This window comes from Ciconia boyciana, chromosome 5, assembly GCF_034638445.1.
Source record: "Ciconia boyciana chromosome 5, ASM3463844v1, whole genome shotgun sequence".
NCBI lineage: Eukaryota > Metazoa > Chordata > Aves > Ciconiiformes > Ciconiidae > Ciconia > Ciconia boyciana.
The window spans coordinates 663362-683190 of record NC_132938.1 but is presented as its reverse complement, the minus strand read 5'-3'; the positions used below and the strand labels follow the sequence as shown (position 1 = coordinate 683190).

Here is a 19829-nt window from a genome sequence, read left to right as displayed (position 1 = left end):
GTGCACGGACGCGGGTGGGCGTGCGGGGACACCAACCGCCAGCAGATAATGGCGTGGGTGTGCAGGGTGCCCTGTCAGGGTGCCGAGCTGAGGCTGCACCCCTCTTTCTGCAGCGCTGCGCTGCATTTTGCCACGGCCGGGCGTGGGTCGCTGCCCCGGGGACACCCCCGGGGACACCCCCGGGGACACCCCCGCCGACCCGGGCCGGGCCCCGGGGCTGCTCACCGGGACAAGCGGGGACCGGGCGGCCTCGGCGGCTTCGCCCGCCCCAGGCTCCGGCGGCTGCTCCGGAGGACCCCGCCGAGGGCAGAGGATGGGGGGGGGGAGCGCTGGGGGTCCCGGGGGGTCCCACAGCCGCCGCCCCCGTCCCGGGGCCCTCCCGGGGGTGCCCAGCCCCGACCTGGCCCCCCCCGGGCCCCCGGCAGCGCCGATTTCGTTAGCGGGGCCGCTGTCCCGGGGAGCCCAGGGCGGCCCCGGGAATGGGGGAGCGGGGGACACCCCCCCCAGGGCCGCGGCCGCCCCACGCCCCGCCGAGCTCCCCCGCGGGTGGGTGCGCTCCCCACGGCCCGGCCCGGCCGGCCCCGCCGCGCCCGCTCGGATAAAACGAAATCAAAGGAAATCAAACGAAATCCGGGCGGGCCGGTACCGCAGCCCCCCCCGACACGGCTCCTTCGACACCCCGCCAGTGACCGAGCCCGCCGGCACCGGGGTCCCCCGCAGCGCCCCGGGCCGGCCAGCAGCCCCTCCTCCCCCGGGGGTCCCCATCCCGAACGAGTCCGCAGCGGCCGGGCCACCTCGACACGGGGAGCGGCGGGGTCCGGGAACCCCAGATCCTTCCCCACTCCTGGGATCTCCCCCTTTAGCACCCCCTTTCCTGGAACCCCGCTCCTGGGATCTCCTCCTCTGGCATTCCCGCTCCTGGGATCTCCTCCTTTAGCATCCCCGCGCCGGGAACCCCGCTCCTGGGATCTCCCCCTTTACCATCCCCCCTCCTGGGATCTCCTCCTCTGGCATCCCCGCTCCTGGAACCCCGCTCCTGGCATCCTGTCCCCCAGCATCCTGGTTTCTTGGATCCCCGCTTCCACCCCCTCTCTGCCATCCCGGCTCCTGGGGTCCCCACTTCAGGGATTCCCGCTCCTGGGGTCTCTGCCCCAGGCTCCCTGCTCCGGGCAGTCCCACTCTGCGATGGCCCCACCAGGCCTGGCCCCGCAGAGCCCGCAGAGCCCCCCAGAGCCCCCCAGAGCCCCGCAGCCCGGCGCTGCCCCAGCCCCGAGCACCCTGCCAGCTCCTGGGAACAGGAGAAAACAATGCCTGGGGCTGGGGGGAAGCGAAGAGCTCAGAGGGACACGGGGCAGAAAGCGGAGCTGAAAAAATAGTGTTTGCACCCCCCCCCCAACCCCCGTCCCCGGGGTCCCCAGGCCCCTCATGGGGCAGGGTGGACCCCCAGACCATGGCTTGGGAGAGGGGGGTGCGATGGCTTGGCTGTGTCCCCCAGCACCCCCAGCTCCACCACATGCAGAGGCTGCGTTCTCGGTGCCTCAGTTTCCCCTCCCCAGGTGTGCGGCTGCAGGCCCCCCCTGCCCCCCGGCTCTGGCTGTGTCCCGCTGCTGGGGACCCTGGCGCAGCTGGTGCCATCCCCGCAGCGAAGGCTGGAGGCACACGGGTGTCCACAGACCGGCGGCTTCGCCGGAAACGTCCGCAGCAAAGCCCAGACCAACGAGAGACGCGGGGCCACAAGCCGGCCGGGCGCTGGGGTGGCACCCGAAAGGGGAGGCGAGGAGGAGGAGGATGAACAGACCTCGGGGCTCGGCTTCTCCCAAGCGCGCTGCCAGGTTATCCCGCACCAGAAGACGCTGCGCAGCATTTTGGCGTCGGTTCTGGTTCGCGTGCCGCCCTGCACATCGCTCCCTGCCCGGGGTCTTGCCCGTCCGGCTGAGGCAGGCACACAGCGAGGGCCGGCGGGGCTGCGGGGACACGCGGGTGACACGGTGCGGGTGCCGTCGGCATGCCGCGTGCCACCAGGTGCGTGGAGGAGGGTGTGAACGCGGCCCCGGGGAGCTGCTACCGCGTTTTGATAACCTTGACCTTTCCAGTTTCCCCAGCTCCTGCTCTGCTATAAACCTCCCACCCCCCAGACCCCCAGGGTCCCCCAGGACACTCGCCTGGGCCCCCGCAGCCACTGCGGCCCCCCGGGCCGGCTTCTTCCCAGGAAGGGGGAATCGGCCCCAAGCCACGTTTCATCCCCAGGCACCCCTCGCCGCCGCACACGGGCAATTCCAGTTGATGAGCGTCAAATTAACGCAGTCGGGCACCTTGTCGCCCCTCGCCCGTGGAGCCCCGGGGCGCTCCCAGGGTGCGGGTTCCCGCAGTGGCCCCGGCCGAGCTGACGATCCCAGCAGACAAGGAGGGACCCAAGGGACCCCGATAAACCTCCGCTGCTGTCAGGAGGAGCAGCGGGGTCCTGATGGCGTGCAGGCAGCACCGGGGCTCTGCGCCGGGGCTGGGGGTGCTCCTGCAGCCCCCGTGGGACAGACACTGCCAGGCTCCCGTGGGTTTACGGGGTGAAGAGACTCCGGGCAGAGAGGAAGGGAAGGGGTTCCTGGGGGGCTGGGCAGGACCCAGCCGAACCTCACAGCCATGGGAGGGCAGAGACCGGCCCTTCCTCCTGGTTTCCACGGCACGTGGTGTGGGAGAGGGTCTGTGGGACTCAGCGAGGCTGGGGCCGGTGAGCACTGTCCCCTCCACCCCACCCGTCCCAGCCCAGCCCCTGCGTGACCGCAGCCACGTGCCGGGAACCGGGTAGCGTGTGTGACACGGGGACGGGGGGAGGAGAGGGAAGGGCGTCCGGCCACCCTGCTGCCCCACCCGTGTCCATCACCGCTGACTCGGGCCCAAACGGGAGCGTCAGGGCAGGGGTGGCCCCGTGCGGTGTCCCACCACGGCCGCCGAGCCTTGCCACCACCAAGCAGCTAGCGCCGACCTACGGATAATCGATGACGATGGCGAGGAAGACGCGGGATGGGCTTCGCGGATGTTACGGAGAACACTAAATCTCAGGGAGGGAGGACGGGAGAAGCACCAGCGCTGGGATGGAGGAGAGGTGGCCCTGGCCGGGGACACCCTTGGGACTGGCTGGGGAGGCTGCCGGCTCGGAGCGGGGGGGTTTGGCTGCCAGCGGTTTGGGTTTAGGGGTGAATCCTGGGAGGTGCAGAGGCATCGCGAGGTGGGTGGCACGGCGTTGCCCCGCACCGCTCATCTTGGCAGCACGGCGGCACCCCCTCATCCCGCGCCACCGGGACCGACCCTCCGGGCTGGCGTTGTTGAGAGCCGATCCCACCGCAGAGGGACCGGGGCCCAGGGCAGGGGTGAGGGCCGCATCTGCACAGGGACATCACGCCACCGCTCGCACGGAGCGGATGGGCTCATTTCCGGACCAAATGGGGCCTTTGAGCCCGGCAGGCCAGCACTGATCGTCACAAGAGCCGTCAGCGTCGCTGACGTGCCGAGGCCGGCTGGGCTCCCGCTTGCGGACAGCTCTGCCAGCACAAAGCGAGGGCAGCGAGCCCAGCCCTGTGCGTGCCCCGAGATCACCCTCGCCGCCAGCACCGGGTGCATTTCAGCCGTCCCCAGGATTACTGCAAACAGCAAATCAAAGCACGCACTAATTTATCCAAGGAGAAATGCCTAGCACATTTCTGCAAGGTCCTCTGCCCGATGGCAAATCCGTGGCCTCCAGTTCACCTTCTGACCTGCCCTTATTCCCTTGCTCTGCCTTTAAACCATGTGACGGGAGGATTTGGCTTAACGTGTGTCGCTCCAGAAGGAAAGGAGGAGAAAGAGCTCAGAGGGCCCGGAGGTAATCGCTGGCTCCCTGCCCGCGGCGCAGGGGCGTTCCTGCAGCCGTGGGGCTGGATTAAGGCGGGCGTGCACCCCGGTCCTCTCCCAAGCCCTGCCGCTTGCTGCTCCCCACGTCTCCGAGCCCCTCCGTGGGGGTCAGGGCGGGCGCTTTGCAGAGGTTTAGCGTTACAGGAGCAACCCTTCGGCTCTCCCTCGGTGCTGCCCGGTGCCTGCCCCATCCTACCCACAGCCTGTCTCTGTGCTGCCCTTGCTCTGGGTTGGATGTAGGTCCTGTAACCGGTGGGACCTTCCCCTCGCCCTCTTCTCCGCACCCCCAGGACCAGGCTGCACCAGTTGCTCTGCTGGGAAGAGCCCGCATCTGGCACGGCCGGCCGGCGGCGGCTCACGGGGCCTGACGTGTGCGAGCTGGCCGGCAACATCTGCCCTGGCCCCCCCAGCAAGCGGCTGGGCAGGAGGGGCCAGCTGGAGCAACCCGGCCGCCCGGGGAGGTTTGGGCAAGAATTAATTAACTTCAGGCTGGGGAGATGCGGGAGGTAGGGAATAGATGCGCACGGGGACCCTTCTCAAAGCCCGGGGGCTCGGTCGGGAGGCGGCGAGCAGCGTGGGCGCAGGTGGTGGAGGGTTCAGCGGTGGTGGAGTTGGAGGGCTCTGCCATGGAGGTACCTTGAAAAGGTGATTTCCAGCCGGAGGGATGGACCTGCCCAGGTCAGCCCAGCTCCGTCCGAACTCATCCGTCTGGGCGTGCAGTTTAGCAGATGACGGAGGTTTAACCTCGCTGCTGCCAGATGCTCAGAGGGATCTCAGCGAGGAGGCAGCGGCTGCTGCAAATGGGCTGGGGAGGGGGATGCCTGCCTGCCGCCCTGCCTGCCGCCCTGCCTGCCACCCTGCCTGCCACCCGTGGGCTCAGCTCCGCTCCCATCCCACCCCATCCCATCCCATCCCATCCCACCCCCAGAGCATGCACAGACACAATCCGAGGCCGCGGGAGCAAAGCCAGCCCCTCGCTCGGAGGGCACAGGGCCTTGCGGGGTGCTCAGGGGAGTGCACCCGGGTGTCACTGTATGGGGCTAACCCCCCCCCAAACTGGTGTCTCCATCTCCCCGTGCAGAAAATAGGCTGCGTGAGCCCCTGGCTGGTGGGCGTTGGTGTTACACGCCTGCGGTGGAGCAGATACCGGCTGGCGGGAATTGCTTTTGGAAGGCTTGTGCCAAATGCTTCCAAATGGCTGCTCCAAAGCCAGGGGATCTGGTCACCGACTGGGTCCCCAGCATCGTCCCCCTCAGCCACCACCGAGTCCCCAGCCAGCACCAGCCCCTCCGCTCCCCGTCCCAGTGCCGTGAGCAGGAGCAGCTCTGCCGGGGTCGCTCCTGCCCGGTGCCAGGTCCGAGCCCCCCCCCGGTTCTGCTCCCCGCACCGTTGGCGTTGCCCCTCACCCCAGGCCTGGCTCCGGGGAGGTTTTGGCTGCCTGGGCGTGGGGATTTGGGCACTTCCCAGTGCGGGAGAGCGCTGCGGCATTGCGCCCCGAGTCCCGTCACCGGCCCAGGTCGTGACGTGGGCTGGGGACCTCCCGAGGTCTCGGCTGCCGCCCTCTGCTCCGAGGGCAAACCGCTCGGACCAGCTTGCTCGGGTCCCTGTCCTGCCAGGTGTCGGCACCCCAGGGATGGAGGCAGCACAGCCTTTCCAGACCCCGCTTCCCACGTCAGCCACGCTCGCAGTGAAGGGTTATTTTCCCTTATATCAAATCGGCCTTTTGATTTCTGCACCTTGTGTCCTTTGCCCCCCGGTCCTGTCACTGTGCTCCCCAAGGGAAGGGTTTGGCTCCATCTCCTCCCTCACTCACCTTCCCCGAGCTGCGGGTGGCAGCGAGGTCCCCAGCTGTCCCCATCGCCGCTCATCCCCCCTCTCCCAGCCCCTCCACCACCTCGCCCTGCTTTGTGGGCATTTCTCAAGGGCTGGGACCCCCCGGTGGGACAGGGAACCATGGGGCTGGCCCCAGCGCCGGGCAGGGGGAGGCATCGCTGCCCTGCACTCACATGGGCACCCGGCCCCGCGCCCCAGCCTCCTCCTTCCTCCCTGAACAGCCCCAGCGAGCACCCACGAGGGTGGGCTGCTGGAGGGGGGGCCCTGACCCCCTCCTCGCTACGCCATGGCCGGCTGCCACCAGGTCTGGTCCTGCTGCCCCGCCTGGGGACTGCGGGAGGGATGGGGACGGGGACAGGGATGGGGTGGGGACAGGGATGGGGACAGGGACAGGGATGGAGACGGGGATGGGGACAGGGATGGGATGGGGACAGGGATGGGGACGGGGACAGGGATGGGATGGGGACGGGGATGGGGACAGGGATGGGGATGGGGACAGGGATGGGATGGGGACAGGGATGGGGATGGGGACAGGGATGGGGACAGGGACAGGGATGGGGATGGGGACGGGGATGGGGACAGGGATGGGGACAGGGATGGGGATGGGGACAGGGATGGGATGGGGACAGGGATGGGGACGGGGACAGGGATGGGGACAGGGACAGGGATGGGGACGGGGATGGGGACAGGGACAGGGATGGGCATGGGGACGGGGATGGGGACAGGGATGGGGAAGGGGACAGGGATGGGGACAGGAACAGGGATGGGCATGGGGACGGGGATGAGGACAGGGATGGGAATGGGGACAGGGATGGGATGGGGACAGAGATGGGGACAGGGACAGGGATGGGGACGGGGATGGGGACAGGGATGGGATGGGGACAGGGATGGGGACGGGGATGGGGACAGGGATGGGGACGGGGACAGCCTGAGTGGGGCCCTGCTCTCACTCTGGGCACAGGCACAGGGGGATATTGCACGTCTGCTGGTGAAAGTCCCTCCCTGGCGTGCTGCTGTGCCGTCAGCCCCCCACCCGTGGGACCATCCTGCCCGGCCGGCCCCGCTCACCCCTTGTGAGCCACGGCACCGGGAGCCACGGCACTGCGAGCCGCAGCACCGGGAGGATGCATCCGAGGAGGGTGAGGGTCTGTGCGATCCTGAGAGCTGAGAAAGAGGGAAATTAGCTAGAAATATGGCTGGTAGATGGGGCAGTTTGAGCACAGAGAGCTGGAGGGGGGGTGGGACACAGGCAAAAGCAGGAGGGTGTTGGGGGGCGGGTGCTGGCTGTGTCCCCACAGCCTGCGGGAACGGCAGCACCTTGCTTCGGCGCATGAACGGGAGCTGCGAGCCAGGCTGATAAGAGGGGGGACGTCGTCCCCGAGCCCCTGAGCCGTGCTCGGGAAGCTCCAGCTCCGTGCTCCAGAGCTGCACACCCACGGCCGAGCCCCTGTCCGGCGGCGAGGCGGCCGCAGGGTGACATCTAACGGCAGCGGGTCCCGGAGGGGACATGGCCCAGCAGCCGCTTTCCTCGCTGCGGGCCGTGACTTCGGCAAGCGAAGCCCTCCCGAGGCCCCCAGCTCCCCTCCGGCAGCACGGAGCCAACAGAACAGGGCTCCTCCTCGTCCCCCGCTTCTTCCCGGGCACCGAGGGGACACGTTTGGCCCGGGGACACCTCTGCCCTCCTGTCCGACGGGCTGACAAGACAGATGGCAGGAAAACGGGGTGCTGTGACCGTGGGCTGTCTCCGAGCATCACGTCCCCGATCTCCCACCTGCCCCGCCGCCCCGTCCGCAGCCCAAGCCATTGCTCCGCAGTGGGCACAGACCGGCTTTGGGTGGAAAAGCGGAGGAGAGAGCAGGGAAGGAATCGCACGCCAACGTGGGGGAGTCCCCGGGTGAACCGACCCTGCCCAGCCCCGAGCTGCCTGGTTCCCTCCTTGCTCCCCACCCTTCCCAAAGCAGGGCAATAACCCCCCTTCCCAGCTCATCCCAACAGACGCCGGCTGTGCGTTGCTGCGGGTTTTATTTCCAGATGGGAATAGCACACGGGGAGGCCCCAGCACGCGGGGGCTGCGTAGCACCCTGGTGGGCAGCCCCCTGGGGTGGTGGCTTTGGTGGGGGGACAGGAGGGAGGGTGGCGATGGAGGGGCTGCCCCCCGTCTTGCACCACCACCGGGAGAGATTTTTTTTTTTTCTTCTGGGGTTTTGCTGCCAGAGAGCAGCTCTGAGCCGTCACAGCTTGCCGGTGCCTGGCACGCGCGGCGCACCACGCGCGGCGGCGAGCACAGACCGTGCCCGGCGTGAGAACAACATCCATGGCGGGGAGGGACGAGGGGCACGGCAGGGCGGGAGAGGGGGAGAGGAGGCTGGGAGGGGATGGATCCAGCCAAGTCGGGGCTGTGCGCTTCCAGCATCGGCTGCTACAGTTGCTCCTGGGCCAAAGAGCCACCGGCTTAAGAAGCTCCATCCACCTGGAAAAGGTTGGAGAAACCCTGCCCGTGGTGGAGCCCGCGGGGCCAGGGGAGCACCCAGAGCATCGCCCAGAGGGGTCGGCACCCGCGTGTGCTGTGAAGCCCCTCTGGGATGAGCCTGCAAGGGGTAATTCCGGTCCTCGGGAGGCTCTGCCCCTCCTGCCCTTTCCCTGCTCCAGCAACGACGGCCAAGGCTGCAGTGGCTGCACGTAACAGCCTGGATGGGCCAGATCCTGGCTGGTGTGTGAGCCTGGACCCGCATCCCCCAGCCCCACGCCGGGGCAGCACTGAGATGGTCTTCAGCACGGCGCACCCCACGGACACCCCACGGACACACCACAGACACCCCACGGACACCCCACGGACACCCCACGGACACATCACAGACACCCCACGGACACCCCACGGACACCCCACGGACACCCCATGGACACCCCACGGGAGCTCAGGGTGGGGGGTCCTCAAAGCTGGCCCCACCGAGGTCCCTACCTGCGCCTGCTCCTGTTTGCTCCTCAGCTCGAAGGTGACCTCGGCACCGGACCAGCCCCAAAACTTCCTCATCCTGGAAGGGAGGAGAGGGAGCTGCCACCCCCGGTCACCACCACGGTCCCTGTCCCCCCCGTCCCCATCCCAGCCCCGGGGACATTACCTGGGCCACAGCTTCACAGCCAGGAGGGCCAGGGCGGCCACGCAGATGGCAGCCATGAGCAGCCCGGCCAGGATGGTGAAGGCCAGGAGGTGGGTGAGAGCTGTGGGCAGAGGGGGGCCAGGGCAGATCCCCGCCGGTGCCGGGGCTGCCGGCTCGGCAAGATCGGAGGGGTTCGGGGAGCTCCGGGGGGGGGGGGGGGGGGTGACCTCCGTGGCTGCAGCCGCAGCCTGGTCCTGGTGGGTCAGTCTACGTGGGACCCCCCCCAGGCCTTGGGGTGCCCCGTGAGGGGTGAAGGGGACCCTAAGGAGGTGGCTGTGACAGCCGGCTGTGGGCAGGTGACACCCCTCGGCACAACTGCCATGTCCCTGGGGCTGGGGACGGCCAGTCAGTGGGTCGAGGACACACTGTGGGGGGTCACAGGGTGGCACGACACCACGCTGGGTCCCCAGTGGGACCACGCGGGGACACTCGTGGCTGTCCTTGCCCATGTCACCCTGTGCTGGACGGTGTCCTGTCCCCTGCCAGCACCCGGGGCTGGGCAGGGAGTGGGCAGGGCAGGGGGAGTCCCCCGGCACAGCGACAAGCAGCAGCATCCTGTTTTGCCGTTTGTCGAACCCAAGCCAATTCCTCCTCACTTTTTTTTGATCATTCTGCAACATTCAACTCCATTTTCTGTTTCCATGGGCTTTTTTTAGCCCTTTCATAAAAAAAACCAACCTGGGATGCTTCGGGAGAAAAGCTCCTCGGAAGGAAATACCCGATTCTCGCAGTAAAACGCTCCCTCTTTTCCCATCCACCTAAAAACTCACAGCCGATTCAACCCACTTCTGCCGGTCATCCCTACTGCCCCGAAATCATCAGCTTTCCGGCACAATTCCCCGCCGAGCCCCACAGCCCCCCGGGGGGGGCAGCCCCACTCACTGCGCACGTCGAAGTAGGCGCCGGCCGTGGCGTTGCCCAGGGAGTTGCCGGCCACGCAGGTGTACTGGCCCGAGTCCTCCGGCCCCACGGCCCCGAGCTCCAGCCGGAGGGCGTTGTGGGAGGGGGAGGCACGGACCCCCAGCGCGGTGGCTGGGGCCAGGCTGGAGGCCAGGAGCCGGCCGCGGCGGTACAGGGCGATGGTGGAAGCCGGGTGGCTGTCGGCCGTGCACAGCACGATGCCCACCCGCCCGTTGCGGTTCTCCAGGAAGGTGCTGACGGATACGTCCCGGGGGGGGTCTGCGTGGGGAAGATGGGGCTGGTGGTGGGACCGTGGCGTGGGACCCCCTCCCACGCTGGCCCGGACGCTCGCCAAAGGCTGCTTGACGCATCCCTCCTCCAGTCTGGACCCGCTCCAGCCCGGGGCTGGTGGTTTCTCACCCTCTCCAGCCCTTCGCTTCCTCCCCCCGCAAGCCGGAGCATCCCCCCAGCCCGGAGCGCGTTGACTCCAAATCTGACTTTCGAGGGGCGTCTGCAGCCACTGCTAGACAAAACCCCGATGTCTTCTTCCCCGGTCCCAAAGGGAGAGGAGCAGGGCCGGGAGAGGAGGAGGAAGAAGAGGAGGAAGGCCCCCTTGCCGTAGCAGGACCGCGTGGATGGGACACGTGTGATGCTGGGCTGGATGCCCATACCGCCCGGTGGCCTGTCCCCGCGGGGCCGGGGGACACTCACAGAGCACGCTGAGGCTGAGCGGGGCCGAGGCGGCACTGCCCCGTGTCCCGCTCGCCCGGCAGCGGTAGGAGCCGGTGTCGGCACTGGAGACGCGGGCGAGGACGAGGGAGCCGGCCGGTCCCTCTTGCAGCCACCGGCTGTTCTTGTACCAGGTGTAGTTGGCCTCTTCCCCCACCCAAGGGACGGCCGAGCAGGTCATGGTGGCTGTGGTGCCTTCGGGGACTTCTGGCGAGGGCTCAACGGTGAGTGTGACCCCTGAGGAGGAGGAGGAAGGCCGGGAAGTCAGGAGGGGGGATTGCACAGGACAACGCCGTCCCCACGCCCCCCCCCGAAAGCCTCCCGAAAGCCACGCTGCCACGGGAGGACCCTGACACGGGGCTCGCCGCGGCCGTGGCTCGGGGCCACCCTCACCTCCCCCATCCAGGCGCAGGGACGAGGACGCGGTGCCGTAGCTGTTGTTGGCCGAGCAGACGTAGAGCCCGGCGTCCTGCGGCTCCAGCCCCCCCATCTCCACCCGCAGGGAGTTGGGGGCCGCCTGGACGGTGAAGCGCGGGTCGGCCGTGCCCCGCGTGGAGGCCAGGGCCGCGTGGCCGGGACCCCGGTGCAGGGCGATGTCGGAGGGCGGGAAGCTGTCGACGGTGCAGAGCAGGATGGCCTGCCGCCCCCCCCGGGGCTCCACCAGGGAGATAAAGGATGGCTCCCGGGGTGCATCTACGACGACAAGGACGGCGTTCCCCCGGGATGGTGGCAGGGGACCGGCCAGTGGGGTTCGGGGGGGGGGGGGACAGCTTTGCTGCTGGCTGAAGCAGGGGATGGAGCACGATGCGAGACCCGGCAGCACTTGAGGACCCCCCCCGGGCCAGGGTGGCGGGATGTCACCAGATGGCGACACAGACCGTCTTCCCAACCGCGGCACTGCCACCGCGCCATCCCTCCCGGGCGGCCCTGGGCTCCCTTTGCCTGTAGGACCCGGTGTCCCCTGTGTCGTGTGTGTCCCCCCCCATGCAGCTGCCCCTCACTCACAGAGGACCCGCAGGGCGGCGGGGGGGGCCCGGCGGCCGCGCAGCCCCCTCCCCGCCTGGCAGGCGTAGACCCCCGCGTCCGTGCGGCGGGCAGCGGGGAGGACGAGAGAGGCGTCGAGCCCCTCCGCCAGCCACCGCCCGTTCTTGTACCAGGCGTAGAGGGTGCCCGGGTGGGTGCCCGTGTCCCGGCAGGTCAGCGTCACGTCGGTCCCCTCCAGCACCTCGGCCGAGGGTCGCACCACCACCCTGACGGCTAGAGAGAACGGAGCGGAGCTGGCCTTCGTCGGCACAAGGCTTGCCCTCCTCGCTTGGACGAGCCATTCCCAGCTCCGAAGCCACCGTCCCCCTTCAGCGGGGTGCGTGCGTGGGGTGGGTGCCCACCCGAGCGGGCGGCAGCACCTCTCTGCCCCCCTACCAGCCCTTCCTGACCCCCCCGATGCTCTGCAACACTTATTTGGGCCATACCCCTCGAAGCCCACCCCAACCCGCTCAGGGGTCCCCTAGCCCCTTGTCCCCCCGCCCACGGCGAAGCCGGACTCACCCTGCACACGGAGGGACAGGGACCCACGGGTGCTGCCCAGAAGGCTGCGTGCCCGGCACTCGTACTCGCCCTCGTCTTCCTCGGAGGCCTCCCGGAGCTCCAGCCTCAGCGCGTTGGGAGCGGGGGAGATGTGGCCGCTCTGCCCGGGGTGGTCACGTCCCGCGGCGGGGCCGGAGGCCACCGGCTTCCCCTCCTTGAGCAGGGTGATCTCGGACAGGGGGTTGCTCTCCACGGAGCAGAGGAGGATGACTGCCGTCCCCTCGCCGCTCTCCACGAAAGCCTTCATCTGCAGGTTCCTGGGGGGGTCTGCGGGAAGGAAAGGAGGGGGAAAGAGGCGGATTGTAGGATAAGCAGCATCCAGAGAGTCGGAGCATCCCCAGCCGGGCCGGCTGCTCTCACGGTCTCGGCTGGGCTGTGAGCCGGGGCGGTGATGCTCTGCTGCCAGGCTCCGCTGCCGGCGACACGGCACCTGCTCGGGCCGCGCCGCCTCTTTCCTCATCATCCGCGCTCTCCTTGAACCAAACCGACCCCTAAAACACGGCGCGGGGTCATGCGCTGAGCTCATTTCTAACCTGCAGCTCATTTGCGAGTTGCTCGCGGCAGCTCCGGCCGTGCCGGCCGGGCGTGGGAGCGTGGCTCGGCGCGTGGCCCGTCCCGGCTCGGTGCTCCGCTCGCGCCCCGGCCTCAAAAACCAGCTATCGCACATCGGGGCATGGCAAACCTCAACAGCAAGGCTTGTGCGAGGGCAGCACGACTGTGGGTGCAACTCGGGCCCATAATGCCAGGATATTTTTAGCAGCATCCATCCGGCATTCCCCATCCCAAATCAGGAGGAGGGAGAGAAGCAGCAGATTTGTTGCCGGAGTCTCAGGCTCTCTGCAGGACATTTCCAGGAGTGCTTCTCCCTCCTCACAGCAGATTTATAACTTAAAGCCGCCTTTTTCTAATAAAAAGGAAAAAAAAAATCTTACATTCTGACTTGCAACTACATTTTTCTTTGCACGTCTTTTTTTTAAACGAAGTCTGGTTTTCATTTTCCAAATCAGGGGGAAAAAAAAAAATAAATGCTGCAACGTTTCCTGAAAGCCAAAGATTTTTCTCTTTCACTTTGGTACAAAGCATAAGGACCAACTTGGGGGGCTTGGACAAACTTCGGGGAAATCTTCTGCAGACGACGTGGGGCTGTTTGGCCAGGTCTGCCCCGGGACCAGGGTGTAAAGCTTGGCTTGGTTAAGACCTGGGACAAAAGCTAAGGTTTTTTTGAGACCCCAAAATTAAGGCAGGCCCCCCACCCCCTCCAGAACATGCCCCCAGGAGGGTTCCCAGCCAAGGGGACCGGCCAAGGGCCAAGTGACACCCGAGGGACCTCCCTGCAGCGCGGCCGGGTCCCTGCCCTGGGCGGGCACCGGGGACCTCCCCCTGCGGCGTGAAGCCCCCTGCCCATGGGAACTCACAGAGGACGTTGAGGGTGGCGGGGGCAGAGCTGCGGGTCCGCGCCGGGGTCCGCACCGCGCAGCGGTAGGAGGCGGCGTCGGCGGCAGCGACGCTGGGGAAGGCGAGGGACGGGGCCGGGCCGCTGCTGAACCAGACCTTGTTCTTGTACCAGGTGTAGCTCAGCACGTCCCCGCCGCCGCTCTCGCTCTCCACCGCACAGGTCAGGTTGACGAAGTCGCCTTCCCGGACGTCCGGGGAAGGGGAGATCCAGACCCTGGCGGCTGCGGTGGAAGGGGAAGGAGGTGATGCTCCGGCAGAGCGGGGTGGGCAGGAGGCGACGGAGGGACGGCTGGGCGGGAGGGCGGTGGGCTGCTTGGTGGGAGAGCTGGTCTCGCCCGGGACGTCAGCTTGGGGCTCTTTTCCCGTCATTCCAGACAAGAAGCGATGAAGATGCCGCAGCCCCCTCCCTGCTAACCCCTCTGCTCCTGCGGCTGCCGTAAGACAGCCCGGGGTGACGCCGGCTCCGCGAGCACGGCCAGGACGGCGTCGTGGATGGCTACGGCAAAGCCAGCCCTTTGCATCACCTCCGAGAGGAGCCGCAGTGTGCGGGGGGACACACGCAGCTCTGCGGGAACACCTCTGGCATAGCCCTCCGTCTCCGTAAACACGCGCCTTCCTCCGTTTCTTCTCTGTTTCTGTGCTGTCCATCCTATTCCAGCTTCTCTCTGCCCTCCCTTCCCCACAAGCGTCCTCCAGTAGCGTTCGCCTCCGCCTCGTCACCTCCGTCACTCCCCCGGCTGCTCGCACGGCTCCATCCCATCCCCTGCCTGCACCCTGCCCGTCCCCGGCGGCAACGCCAGCCCCGCACTCACTGCCTCCCGTGAAGTTCACCGCCGCGCTGGCGTTGCCGTAGGCGTTGCTGGCGGAGCACACGTACTCCCCCTCATCCTCCAGCAGCACGGGGCGGATGCTGACCCGCAGCGTGTTGAAGGCCGAGGCGACGCTGAGCCGCGGCGGGGCGGCGGGCTGCGGCGGTGCCGTGGAGGCCACCAGCGCCTGGTCCTTGAAGAGAGCCAGCTCTGCCCGCGGGCTGCTGTCCACCGTGCACTGCAGGACACCCCGCTGTCCCTCGGGGGTCTCCAGGAAGGACGTCAGCACCGGCACCCGCGGAGGATCTGCCCAGGCCAGGCGTTACACGCAGGGTGAGCAAACCCGGGGTCCTGGGTGGCATCGCCCTCCCCGGGCTCCTCCGACACCCCAGGGTGTTTGCAGCGGCTCCGGCACCTCTCAGCCAGCGCCGCGGCAGCAGCAGCCCACACTTGCAGCGAAAGCGTAACCCAGACTTTCTCCCTCCCAGATTTTCCCCTCCATCCCATTTCCAACATTTCTCCTAACTGAAGACTTGAAAAATTTGGGTCATTTCAGATGTTCGATTGAAAGATGTTGTTTTAACAGAACCAAAATATTTGTTATTGCATTTCTTTTTTCCCCCTTTTTATGCGACACGGCAGGCAGGTGAGACGTGGGGTGGCCACACCACTTCTCATCGGAAAGTTCTGCTTGAAAGGGGACGTGACCGACCAGGGTGGGTTTTATTCAGACTAGGTGTTTATCGGGGAAATATGCTCCCATAAGCTTTCTACTTCTAACACTTTGGCATTTTCTAAGGGTGGAGGATGTTTTCTTACAAAGCATGCAAGTCCTGTGCGTGGGACACGCAGCATTTGGGGACAGCGCCAGCAGCCAGCGCTGTGCAAGGTGCCCGCTACGTGGCAGCCATAGCCCTGCGCGGCCGAGTGGCCTTGCTCAGCATCCCACCCCTGGCACCATCCCACCCAGGCACCATCCCACCCACGGCACCATCCCACCCACGGCACCATCCCACCCCAGCACCATCCCACCCCTGGCACCATCCCACCCCAGCACCATCCCACCCAGGCACCATCCCACCCCAGCACCATCCCACCCAGGCACCATCCCACCCCAGCACCATCCCACCCCTGGCACCATCCCACCCTCGGCACCATCCCACCCCCGGCACCATCCCACCCCCCAGCACCATCCCACCCATGGCACCATCCCACCCTCGGCACCATCCCACCCACGGCACCATCCCACCCCCCAGCACCATCCGACCCATGGCACCATCCCACCCATGGCACCATCCCACCCCTGGCACCATCCCACCCCAGCACCATCCCACCCCCGGCACCATCCCACCCTCGGCACCATCCCACCCACCATCACCATCCCACCCAGCACCATCCCACCCTCGGCACCATCCCACCCCAGCACCATCCCACCCTCGGCACCATCCCACCCATGGCACCATCCACCATCACCAGCACCATCCCACCCCAGCACCATCCCACCACCATCCCACCCCAGCACCATCCACACGGCACCATCCCAGCACCACGGCACCATCAGCACCATCTGGCACCATCCCACTCATGGCACATCCCACCCAGCACCATCCCACCCATGGCACCATCCCACCCATGGCACCATCCCACCCCAGCACCATCCCACCCCCAGCACCATCCCATCCCCAGCACCCTGCTCCCCCTCGCCTCGATTCCAGGGTCCCACTCACAGGCGACGCGCAGGGCGACAGCTGGGGAGACGCTGGTCCCCGAGGGGCCGCGGGCTCGGCAGTGGTAGGAGCCGGCGGCAGCGCTGGCGATGCCGGGCAGGGCGAGGAAGTTGTCGGGGCTCTCCTGGAGCCGTTCGCTGTTCTTGTACCAGGAGTAGACGGTGCCGTCCTGCGGCTCTCCCGCCACTTGGCACGTCAGGGAGACGTCGTCTCCTTCCCGCACCTCCGCGGACGGCGAGACGAGGACTCGGGCAGCTGGAGCACGGCGAGACGATGCCGGCAGCTTAGAGAGCACCGCGGCAGAGCCCAGCACTGCCGGCCCCTGAGCAACCTCACCTCCCCGGAGACACGCGTGGATCTATCAGTCCGAGGGCCGGATCCCAACCCAACAAATTAATTCAGTTCAGGATTCCCGCTAACCCCTGGGTAACTCGGGTGCTGCCTCGCTCCAGGGTCTGGGTGCAGCGGTGAGAGGGGCTGGGTGCTGGTTAGGCACCGATGCCAAGCCCCCCAGGGCAGACCACCGGGTCCCAGCTCGTCACAGCCGAGCCCCTGCACAGGGACCCCCCCCAGCAGGGATGGGGCCACCCCATCCCACCCGCTGGCGAGCTGCTGGGGAGGCGGGTGAAGGAGCGGCTGAACAAACCACACCGCAAAACAGCCGGTGCCGGCCACTGCCCTGCGCCGGCTTCTGTCCGACATGGCGTAGCACAAAGTGACGTCCTCGCTGTGGCCCGGGAGCAGGATCACACCCGGCCACCACAGCTCAGTCGCTTTGGGTCGCCCGGCCATAGCCCACGATGCTCAGTGACATTTCTCTGCCCCGCTGTCACCGCGGGACAGCACCGGAACGTGCGCTCGTCCCGTCAGACAGTGGCACGCAGGCACAACCACGTGGAAAAGGTCACATTTCGTGTCACCTCCCTCCCGGCCCCCACCCGATGCCCCTCCAGCGCTGCCACGATGCTGCGCGGCACGGGCACGAGCCAGACGGCACGCGGTACTCACTCTGCACGCGGAAGTAGAGGCGGTGGGCCGCGGCGCCGTGCGCGTTGGTGGCGGTGCAGCGGTAGCTGCCTTCGTCCGCTGGTGTCACCTCCCGGATCTCCACCCTGAGGGTGTTGGGGGCGGCCGAGACGCTGACCCTCGGGCTGGGGCTGCTCCCCGCGTCGCTGGTGGCCACCAGCTCCTCGCCCCGGTGCAGGGCCAGCCGGGCGGGAGGGTTGCTCTCCACCAAGCAGCGGAAGATGGCCAGGCGGCCTCTCTCCGTCTCCAGGAATGCCGTCAGCCGAGGGTCCCGCGGGGGGTCTGCGCAGGGCAGAGAATGGCCGTTGTGCAGCCATGGCAGCTACGAGATCTCCCGGAAAGCGGGGACTGCCCGGGGCCTCCCAGAAAGAGAGGGAAAAGCTGCGTCGCCTTCCGAAGGGAAGGGAAGGGAAGGGAGGAGGGGAGGGGAGGGAGGGAGGGAGGGAGGAAGGGAAGGGAAGGGAAGGGAAGGAAGGAAGGGAAGGGAAGGGAAGGGAAGGGAAGGGAAGGGAAGGGAAGGGAAGGGAAGGGAAGGGAAGGGAAGGGAAGGGAAGGGAAGGGAAGGGAAGGGAAGGGAAGGGAAGGGAAGGGAAGGGAAGGGAAGGGAAGGGAAGGGAAGGGAAGGGAAGGGAAGGGAAGGGAAGGGAAGGTCTCTGCCAGCCAGGACTCTGCCGGACGCAGGGGACCACACCATCCCCAGGGCGACCACACTGTCCCCACGCACGGCTGCACCCTCATGGGCTTTCCGGGGTGTGCTATACCACAGAGCGGCCCTCAAACCCATACAGGCTTTAGACCTGCGGGATCCCACGCACGCCCGTGCACGTGTTAAGTGCATGAAAGTAAAGATGCCGCAGACGGCGGCACCGAAGGACGGACGCCCACGGGAAGAAGCCCCGGGCCATGTCTATGTACTCAAAGATCCGCGCGTGCACCCACATCAGCTCTGCCCAGACCCCGGGCACAGCTACAAGTGTGAGCAGAGCTGGGCACGCTTGCGCCGACATAAGCCACAAACCCGGATAAAATAATAAACTGAGTGTCCCCGGGCAGCCCGTACGTACACAGCACGTCCAGGGAGACGGCGGGGGAGCTCCGGCTGCTGCCCTCGGTGGTGGCCGTGCAGTGGTAGAGACCCGCGTCCGTGCTGGCCACTTGCCGAAAGAGCAGGGAGGCGGCCGAGCCCTCGGCGAGCCACTGCCCGTTTCGGTACCAGGTGAAGTTGGGCAGAGCCGGGGAGTCACTGCTCAGATGGCAGGTCAGGTTGGCGGCGTGGCCTTCCAGCACGTGGGAGGACGGAGCCACAGCGATGCTGGCAGCTACGGGCAGGGGCAGAGGCAGGGGGCAAACAGGCTGCGGCATGAACTCAGCCGGGACGGCTAGCCAGCACCGCCTCGGCACCGTTACGGTGAACGACCCCCCCGCCGAGGCCAGCCGGCTGGCAAGTGACTTTGCGGCTGTTCCAGGAGAAGGCAAATGCCGGCTCATCCTGCAACGATGCCGGCTCGTCCTGCAACGATGCCGGCTCGTCCTGCAACGCCGCGACAGGGACAGCTCTGAGCCGGAGCAGCTCCCTGCGGCAGCCCGGCGGCGGGGTACCGGCCGCCCCCGGCCCCGCCAGCCGAGGGGGGATGTGCCGGCAGGAGGGGGCCCCTGGGAACCCCCTCAGCAGCGTTTTGCTCGGCATCCCCAGTCCCGCACAGGCAGGGTTCAGCAGTGGATCCCCACCAGGAGCTGGAGCCCTCGCTATGGCCATGGGGGAACCAACCCTCCAAACCCACCAGGAGGGGCTGGGGGGGTCGGAGGGGCCGGCACCCCCCTCCTGTAGCAGCCCCCACTTTAACCCCGCTCACGCTCCTCCCTAGCACCAGGCGACGTGCACGTGGCAGCTCTTTCGAGACAGACGCTGTTCCGTACCCTGGATTTCCCGGGCATTTCTGCTCGTTCTGTCCCTCTGCCACCATCGCCCTTGATCTCCTGAGCTTGTCTCCTTCCCTGGCATTCCCTTCCCACCCTCCCCTCTCCCAGGATTCTCCCAGACGCGTGGCATCTGGCTCTATCCTGCCCGCCGCTCCTCCACCGCACTCACTCTCAGCCCTGAAGTCCATGGCCGCGCTGGCGTTGCCCTGCGGGTTGCCAGCCCGGCACACGTACGTCCCCTCGTCCTCCAGCACCACGTCCCGGATCTCCACCCTCAGGCCGTTGTAGGAGAAGGTGGTGCGGACCCTGGGGTTGGGGGCTGTGGGGCAGCCCCCTCTGCAGGCTATTAGGTCTTCTCCTCTCCATAGGGTCAGGCTGGCCTCTGGGTCACTCTCGACGGTGCACTGGATGACGCCCAGGCGCCCGCCCTGGGTCTCCAGGAAGGAGCTCATCACCGGCTGCCTCGGCGGGACTGCAGGGTTAAAACATCTCTGGTCAGAATATTATGGATCCCCGAGGTCGGGAGAACCCCGAGAACCCAAGGGGCTGCTGCTTTCCAGTACCACCTGAGCAGCTTTTGGGCATCCCGCGACCCTCCAGCTGCCAGACCCCAGGGTCCCACATCTGCCGGCTCTCTGCAAGGGACGTGCCACTTCTGCTGGCACCCCTGTTGTCACCTGGCTTGAGCTCCGGGTCCAGCCCTACCCCAAACCCTGGGGCAGATCTGCAGAGACCCCCGTGGTTCGGGCATCTGGGGTCCGGTTGTGAGGCACATTTCCTGCCAGGACTACGGACAAATGCCG

At 67.4% G+C, this 19829-nt stretch overlaps 1 protein-coding gene across 1 annotated transcript in view; it reads right to left on the bottom strand.

Moving 5' to 3' along the window:
• SIGLEC1 (sialic acid binding Ig like lectin 1) overlaps positions 1-19829 on the bottom strand; it is a 43417-nt gene that overhangs the window by 1279 nt on the left and 22309 nt on the right. Inside the window, exons 9-21 of the mRNA XM_072862318.1 lie at positions 19196-19498; positions 18171-18425; positions 17089-17388; positions 16081-16335; positions 14357-14659; positions 13505-13765; positions 12051-12356; positions 11566-11762; positions 10899-11142; positions 10488-10742; positions 9647-10055; positions 8838-9017; positions 8678-8750 (exon numbers count right to left, since the gene is read on the bottom strand). Of these exons, the coding sequence (XP_072718419.1) occupies positions 8678-8750; positions 8838-9017; positions 9647-10055; positions 10488-10742; positions 10899-11142; positions 11566-11762; positions 12051-12356; positions 13505-13765; positions 14357-14659; positions 16081-16335; positions 17089-17388; positions 18171-18425; positions 19196-19498 (3341 nt within the window). The remainder of the gene's footprint in view (positions 1-8677; positions 8751-8837; positions 9018-9646; positions 10056-10487; positions 10743-10898; positions 11143-11565; positions 11763-12050; positions 12357-13504; positions 13766-14356; positions 14660-16080; positions 16336-17088; positions 17389-18170; positions 18426-19195; positions 19499-19829) is intronic.